The following is an 8,876-nucleotide window of genomic DNA, read 5'->3' as shown; positions in this document are numbered from 1 at the left end:
CCAGGCTGCATAATGACGCCTGGAGCCGCAAGACCGAAGTGTGTCTGGCTCCAAGACCGACAAGGGCTCGGTAGCAGTTAGGCAAAGTTAAATCACTGTGTGCTCTCAGAAATTGCAATAAAAATCTGATTTCTTAAGTGAGATTCCTGTGGTGTCTGTTGATTTCGGTGATATACTCAGGGTCAGATCCAGGCATTGGCAAGCTAGGCTCAATTGGCCTAGAGCCCAAATGGCACCAAGCCATGAAAAAAATATAATATAATATAATATAATATAATATAATATAATATAATATAATATAATATAATATAATATAATATAATATAATATAATATAATATAATATAAGGGGCGGCATGGTGGCGCAGTGGTTAGCACTGTTGCCTCACACCTCTGGTACCTGGGTTCGAATCTCCGCCTGGGTCACATGTGTGTGGAGTTTGCATGTTCTCCCCATGTCGTCGTGGGGTTTCCTCCGGGTACTCCAGTTTCCCCCCACAGTCCAAAAACATGCTGAGGCTAATTGGAGTTGCAAAATTGCCCATAGGTGTGTATGTGTGAGTGAATGGTGTGTGAGTGTGCCCTGCGATGGGCTGGCCCCCCATCCTGGGTTGTTCCCAGCCTCGTGCCCATTGCTTCCGGGATAGGCTCCGGACCCCCCGCGACCCGATAGGATAAGCGGTTTGGAAAATGGATGGATGGATGGATGGATAATATAATATAATATATACATGACCATACCAAAATCATGACTTTAATATGATACTTAGCTAAAATATTTCAATACTGATACTGAAACGATCCGACAGCAAAAAACTGAAACATCAGGAAAAGTAATGGATAAAGAGATGATAGAACATGGAACTTAAATTAAAACAAATTATTTGTTTTTTTTATTAATTAAATAGACCTAACAACATATTTTGTCAATATCAGTCAAATTGAATGAAATATAGCCTATTTTGTCACAGGTGCAAAGCAATACTGAATACTGAACTAAAATTATTCCGTTGCAGCTGCTGAACTATACAACCACTGAACATTAAACTGCTCAATACAAAGTCTGTGGATAATCTACAATAACCGGGTCATGATTTCTGGTTAGCAATATTGCTGTTGAAGATGGTGGCGCAGGAGGTAGTGCTATCGTTCGGTAACTGGAGAGTTGCTGGTTCGAGCCCTGGTTCCTCCTGACTCCCTCAAAGTGACCTTGAGCAAGACACTGAACCCCAAATTGCTCCCGGTGAGCAGGTTGGTGCCTTGCATGGCAGCCTCTGCCACTGGTGTATGAATGGGTGAATGTAATGCATAAAATGTAAAGCGCTTTGAGTACTCAGAGGAGAAGAAAAGCGTGAAATGAATGCAGTGCATTTACCATGTTGAATTGTTTTTACCACAGAAAGAATGTCATTTGGTCTCATTATATTTGAGTGAAGACCGACATTCTACAGCCAGTATCTTTAAAAACTTGATGACTCTCAGCAGAACAACCTTGATGGACAGACAGCACTAAAGTCCCCCAAAAACGTACCTTTTTTCAGTTTTCGGGTGAACTGGCCCTTTATAGAGTTAAGCTATCGCTGCCCTTAATTTTGCTTCTCAGACTGAAGTGGTAAAAAAGTTCACTTGTCACAAAGTAAATTACACTCCTTTGACATTTGAGTGACAGGCCTGATAATTGTTATCTATCACATTCGCTAAGCTGTCGCTCTTTAAATTCCTCAGGTGCCATGCCGAGTACCAATGTATTGGCTCCCTTTGCGTTGATTTTAACATCTTTTACACAAGCTTTGTGGCGCTTGTGGATTTGCAAGCAAAACAGGCTTTGTAAGCAAAATAATGCCATATTTCCCTTTGTATGTCCAATTTATTGATAAGCTGTGGGCGGTTGGCAACAGCACTGGTACATACAGGCATGGCTCTTCTGTATTGGTGCTACATTCGCAAACGATTTGTTTGCGGGTGGGGAACGAGTCCCTTACAGCAACTATACACTCACGTTCACTTCCCCACAGAGATTTGTTATGATGAAATATGACATGAACGCTGCTTCCCTCCTCGACTAAGGCCAGTCAGGGCCGGTTTGGCATGTCAGGCCATGCTGTAAGTTGTCGGCAGCTGGTGCGTCAGGAGCAGGGTTGATGGCAGACATCAGATGATGCTGATGAGGCAGGAGTCTGGGCAGCCACCAGTCCCCTTGCGGAGGGCCCTGGGACGGCAACACAGCCGTGGGACCACTCGAATGGCCAAGACATTTTGGTGAATCATTGGAATGGCTTGATGGTGCTGGCAAAGTGTTGTACAAACTGCCGATTGTATGAGGCAAGACCCAGGAAACTGCAGAGCTCCGTGACATCATGTGTTAGGCCAGTTCTCTACTGCTGCGATCTTTCCTTAGTCTCCCAACACACCCTCATTACTCACTACGTGACCCAGGAACTTTGCCTTTTGGCAAAGGATGGAGCACTTCCAGGGCTTTAGGTGCAGGCTAGCTTTAGAGATTGCAGCAAAGATGATGTGTAGACTGTTGAGCACTGCAGCATGGGCATGCAGATTGTTCAAGTAAATTATGCACTGGCTATGTAGTACATGAGCCAGCACTTGTTCTGTGTTAACTTCTCAACAGTATCAGGAACATTGCACAGCCCAAAGAGCATGACCTGGAAGTGCCATTTACCCAGATCAATGGTTAAGGTGATCTTGGGTTAGATATGTAAAGCTAGATTGACTTGAGAGTAGCCTGTTCTATGATGCCACCACATAGACCTGGTAATGTGATCCAGTGTATTGTCGATGCAGGTACGAGTCCTTCTGGATCACAACATTCAGACACCAGACATTCACACAAAATTGCTATGACCTGTGCTTCTTCTTTACTAGCACTGCAGGTACAGCCCAAGGACATCGTGAAGGCCTTGTGTTTCCTGCTGCCACTATTTCCTTCATTTTCTGCACTGCTGCCCGATGCTTTGGCAGTGCCAACAGGTAACATCACAGACAGATAGGGCGGACATCTCCGGTTTGGATTTTAGTGCTGGTTGCAGATGTGAGTGAGCCACACCTCCTGTTCTGTGCTCCATCCCATCAGCATGATGTTGAGCTACCACTTCCCCTTTATTAGCATGTACATGCCGCTGATGGGTGTAAGATACACCCCCATAACTTCCCCTCCTAGTGGGCTGGCTGGTCCGTGTCTGGGAGGGACACCTGGGTGGAGGATGGTGATAATAGACCTGTGTCCCCTCAGCAATGTCTGCCCCCCAAAACACAGTCTATACAGAAGCCACAGTTGTGGCTCACTTGGATAAAGGGGTGAGGGCTTGTTGGTGGGCAATGTGGGCTATGACTGTTTCCTAGCACTACTCGCTCTGTGTTATTTAGCAGTTGTGCAAGTTGCAACATCATTACTCCTCTGAGAAAGTAAAGAAGGTGATTGACATCGCTTGCTTCACTGATCCCCATTTCAAGGGCAGCTTTTCCCAAAACATCATGACACCATCAGCTCCACTGTAGACGAAGCTGCGAACTTGGCAGAAACGACATCACTGCCACTGAAAGAATTACCTGCCACCTCTGCTGATCAAGAACAAGCAGCACTTCCATCGCCACTGTCCCTTCTGCTGTTACAAAGAAGAAAGTCAAATCTGTCTTGCTGGCTGAAAAAAAATCAGCAAAACAACAAAAGGTCAAAGGAAAGAGTGACAGTGGAGGTTACACTGTATTTGTCTCAGAGTCCCACATCCTCTAATGCAGACCCACTGGCATGGTGGAAGGTCCATTTTCAAGATATGCTTTTCCTTGGCAATGTAACAAGAAAATGTCTCTGTGTCCCAGCCACCAGTGTTCCCTAAGTGATGATGTTCTTTTTAGAGAAAATAATTCAATTATTTATGTTCTGTTTATTGTTGACCTGCAGGTTTAGGTTTACTTAAGTAGGAGACACCGCATATATTTCAATTTTTTTCAATTATTTGTGTTCTGAGCTGGTTGAGCTGTAGGTCTAGGCTCCCTTAGGCTACATTTACTTAGAAGACATTTATTTTGAATTCAATTATTTTAACAAAGACATTTACTAATTTTCCAAATATTCAATATTTTATTTAAAAATAAAATTGATTGCGTTCAATGGAAAACTTGTCTTTTTACCCAGACATTCCAAAATAACATATTTTAGACCTGTAATTGCAAAACCACAATACGTGAATGATTTTTTTTTGTAGGTTATCATACTGTCAGAATCTCAGATCAACCCATGCTTAGTACACAGCCTGATTTAAACAAAGATAGCATTGCTTCCAGGTGCTGCTTGATCAGGGCACACAAGGCTACACAGAGAGAGAAAGAGAGTTTGCACCCCTATGAGAGGAAGCTGCAGAGGCTAGGTGTCAGGATTGCGCTGGTTCAGCGGGGTGATTGCACAGGCAGGTGAGCGGCGATCGGGCAAGGAGCACGCAGGCAGGCAAAGTCGGGGCAAACGGGGATTTATTAGGAGGATCGGGAACAAGACACATCGGGCGTCAACTAACATCAATGACGGACAAGGAACGAAGGCAAGACATGGACTGAAATAGACAGGACTGGGCAAAAATAAATCGGACACAGCTGGGTACAATCGGGGAAGCACACGTGGATAATCAGGGGGGCGTGGCACACACGAAGATCGTACGAGCCGGGCATGACACTAGGCATCAACAAACGGATTTTCAGCACAGCTTTCTTGCTGTCTTTGACCGGCTTGTATAGGCCCTAGCCCAAGGGAATGGCCTACTCAACCAACCCAAGACTAATTCTTCGTGTTATATGTTAGCTACATTAGCTGCGGGATCCCATTGTTTATTTACTTTTCATTCTGCAATACTTTTTTGTAGTATAGTTTTGTTTGTGTGTATGTTTGCATTTATTTATACACAAATTGTTCTGACTACAAAATTTGTGATTTGCCCGTTCATATGTTAAGTTTTGCACTATTTACATCTAATGTCTGCTCAGTGAAGCTTATTAGGAAATGGTGTTTACGATGTCACTGCCACAGCATAAATTAGTTTCAACTTGAGTTGCATTTACTTAGAAGTACAGGCAAAGGTGTCACACAAAACTTTTTTGTCGTCACCATTTAAAAGCACTCATGTACTGTACAGTACCTGGTGTAATACAAGATAAGAAGCTAATTGGCACTGAAATACGGCATGAGTCCCTGACGCACATCACTTCCTGCTATTTCTCCAATATGTGGGATTCCCCCTCCTGAAAGGTGTTTCTGGGCTGAAGTTACTGAAATTCCCCATTCTTCTCTGTACTCATCACCATGCATTTCACACAGATTATTAAGGGCACAGCAAGTTTTGACTATGGTCATTATGTTTTCACGGCCATCTCTCTCTACCCTTCAGTCTATCAAAAGCCTTTTCAACAGCAACCCTCCCTTAATCGTACAGCTGCTGTAGTGTAGTTTTCCATTATCTGAAAAAGGTTTCATCAGCCAACTTTGTAAAGGATATGCTGCATCACCAAGGATACCGTACCCTAGATCTTCAGAGGAAAAGTGAGCAGAGTCCAACATCTTTTGAACAAGCTAATCTCATTTCCCCACACTTCTGCTTAACTTCCAAGTTAGTGCCGGTGCATGTTGTCAACCAATCAGCAGGCTATTGCTGTAAGCGCCTCTCTTGTAGTTTGTGTTCAAAGGAAAAGTACCTAGTCTCGAGTTGGTACTGAAAAGGGCTCCGGAACTGCCTCCGAGGAACTACAGTCAGTTCCTGTGGTGTGAAAGCGACACGGTTCTTGCCATGTAGAAATGTTGAGACAGCCCCAGAACTTGTAACCAGGAACCAGGTTCCTGAATTTCGGAATGACAGCACATAAAATTGCTAAGTTGACAACACCGGCAGTGGCACAGACAGGAAAAGCCAACAATTCACATAAGATTCACACGCAGAGTAACTGGGACACAACAACACGGCAGTAACACTCCGCACTTACATAACACTCAGGCAACACTACAACATAAATGAACAAATATATGCATTAATTTACAACTTATATTATAATGATGGTGCGATGCAATGCACGCAGGTATGCAAATAAGTCTTCCTTGCTGACACTGTCGTGTCACAAGTCTCAGTGTTGGGTCTCAGTGTTGGGTCTCAGTGTTGGGTCTCAGTGTTGCCAGCTTAGAAACTTTGTCGGTGGAAAACAGCGCGAAATGCTGTGTTGCCATTCTACCCCGTAAGCCTAAATAGTAGTTCAACGAATAAATGTGTTTTCAGTTCATAAACCTGAGAATGATGGTTCCAATTTGTTTTCTCCTTCGGGACTCATTCTGGGGTGAGCTGCCACTACCAGTTTTCATAGTTGGATCCAATCAGTTGCATGTTATAAATGTATTATAAATGTATAAATACACTGAATAATTTAAAAGATACATGTGTACAGATACTAATCATAGGTCAAAACATTGCTATATTTGACTGAATTATAAACGCCAGTTTATAATTTGGAGAGGATGCAACCGGTGCATCCTTGACATTTGGAGCGCAGCAAGACCAACATCTGGGGACGTTTACTGTCCTCTTTACTTCTGTTCTTGAGCATGGGAACTGGTCTTCGGCAATAAAAGATGATGTAAAACGGGCACACGAGAACATAAGTATGGTCAAGTACACATATTGAGAAACACCCCTTGAGTATTGGAACTGGTCTTCGGCCATGGGAGATGATGTAAAACTGGTACAGGAGGACACAAGTACGGTCAAGTACTCATATTGAGAAACATACACGGACTTGTTCCCCACAAATAAATCATTTGCAAATGTCACACCATTACAAGTCAAGCATTCAAGCTCACTCCACGAGGCAACCGGCCTCTGTTTCCCCTTGCAAGCTATCCATTTAAACATGTACAATCAGGCTCATCCATGCATAATCAGTATTCACAGAAAAATGTACAGAACTGTAGAAATAATGTATGCATTCTGAAGTTTTTATTAGTAAAAATCAGTATTATTATCACTGAATAATTAATAACCTGTTCTGATAATAATCTGTTCTGATAAATTAAGATCCTAAATGAGATGTCAGATTGGTAATTTACGACCCCCATGTTGCCCCTAATCCTCTGTCTGGCTGCCTCCTTTCCGTTAATCTGATTATCATCATTAATAGTTACCTAAACCCTGCTAGACAGGAAGACAGGCAGCGAGGAAGAGTAGGCCTAGAGGGCCGATCGGGCAGCTTTGTGTTTTCGATGCCACTTTACTTTCCACCGTTTCCCCAGAACCTGCGACTGGGACTGGCTTATGCTAGTGGGACTGTTTCTGCACACAACAGGACTCATGAAAGAGCTGAAAATTGGCAATGCAATTACAGAGCAGGTAACATACGCACCAGTAGTTATTTCATCTGCTTTTAGTGAGAGCTACCTTCCACCAAACTCTTCTTTTCAGCTCATTTGTATGGTAAATTGTGCTTGTCTCTGTGATTCGGCATCATAATTTGCATCTTATAACCTTCTAATTGCGCTTTCAGTTCCCTTTTCAGGCATCATAGTGTCATTGCACGGCTATTAACTCTTGTCAATGTGTGTATGCTATTATTGTTAATTTGTCTGGGCTTTTCTTCTCAGCAAATGAACTGCTATCAAATCTCCCGCTGCAAATGCTGCTCTACTTTAACAGCTTCTACTTCCCTTGCTGGTGGCTTTCTGAGATGTTCATGCTAGAAGTGAAGGTAACGCTCCACATTTTCTTATTCTGTGCTACAGCACCACCAGAGGACACCGCCATTAACACCAACATCTCCTCTTTTCTTAGTTTTCTGTTCTGCCGGGGTACTACCAGGGTATTCTGGTGACAGGAGTCGTCTTGATTACGGCATTTGAGGCACTAAGGCTTTATCTTGGTTATGTGGGCAATCTGAACGAAAAGGTACAAAAATATGAAGCATGGTGAGACTTAATGCAGCACTTGTCACGTAATTATTGCCAGTTTTAAAGAGGCATTCAGCGTTGTATCTCTGACAAAGGAATTTCTTATATTTTGTAAAATGAATAAATATAGAGAATCTGACTGCATACCACTGTAAGTGTTGCTTTATAAAGTCTGCTGACCATTTTAATCAATAATAAAATAAATTCAAAATTATTGTGAAACATAACAGCTAGCCTTGCTGGAAGATCTAATTTCAATGAAATTCCTCCCAAGCCTATTTGTTAAAACAGTTCTATAGATCTAAATCTCTTTCATCTGACATTCATCATTAAAAATACACATCTATTCCGTCCATGGCTGCTTGTTTTCTCTGCTCGTGACAGATCCCTGAGCTCGCTGGCTTTTGGCTACTCAGCTTCCTGTTCCAGCTGCCTATCCTGCTCTTCTTGCTGACCGACGAGGGAGCCATCATCCTCCCGCTGGAAAGGGCCGTTCACTCCGTCTACCTCGCCTTCCTGCTCTCTGAGCTCGCAGCAGCTGCGCTGGCCCTCAGGACCATGAGCCGGAAGCTCAGCCTCCAGTTTCACCTCCGTCAGTTTGGGGAGGTGCGGTGCAGCCCGCCGGCAGACAGAAGCCCGGCGTTCAGTCTGCCTTACAGGAGAAGCGTGTTTCCGGTGTCTGCAGCCGAGGACATTCATCTGTGAGTCACTTAGATTAAGCATGAATGAAACTCGCACAATGAGGGGGAAAAGGTCTGCATGATGTCAGGAAGGTTTGCTCAGTACAGAGAAGGGTAGAACTTTACATACATACGTTTTCCATAACCATGTATTCAATAATGAGTTTGGGGTCTATTCTGGGATGCACGGGGTATCTAAGGAATATGACTCACAGGTTCACACACAATAGGGCAGTTAAGTGGCAGCAGTCCATATAAAACATGTCTTTTGAT

The 8,876-nt window shown here is 43.4% G+C and overlaps 1 protein-coding gene across 1 annotated transcript; it reads left to right on the top strand.

The window, feature by feature from the left end:
- The first annotated feature begins 7,242 nt into the window (after positions 1-7,242).
- zgc:112294 (transmembrane protein 17A) lies at positions 7,243-8,628 on the top strand. Its single transcript, XM_048993101.1, has 4 exons — positions 7,243-7,369; positions 7,621-7,724; positions 7,808-7,921; positions 8,308-8,628. Exons 1-4 carry the CDS (start codon positions 7,243-7,245, stop codon positions 8,626-8,628), a joined length of 666 nt encoding a protein of 221 aa, XP_048849058.1.
- The last annotated feature ends 248 nt before the right edge of the window (positions 8,629-8,876 follow it).

This window comes from Brienomyrus brachyistius, chromosome 2 (genome assembly GCF_023856365.1).
Source record: "Brienomyrus brachyistius isolate T26 chromosome 2, BBRACH_0.4, whole genome shotgun sequence".
Taxonomy (NCBI): domain Eukaryota; kingdom Metazoa; phylum Chordata; class Actinopteri; order Osteoglossiformes; family Mormyridae; genus Brienomyrus; species Brienomyrus brachyistius.
The sequence above is the reverse complement of the archived record's forward strand: the minus strand, read 5'-3'. Positions and strand labels throughout refer to the sequence as shown.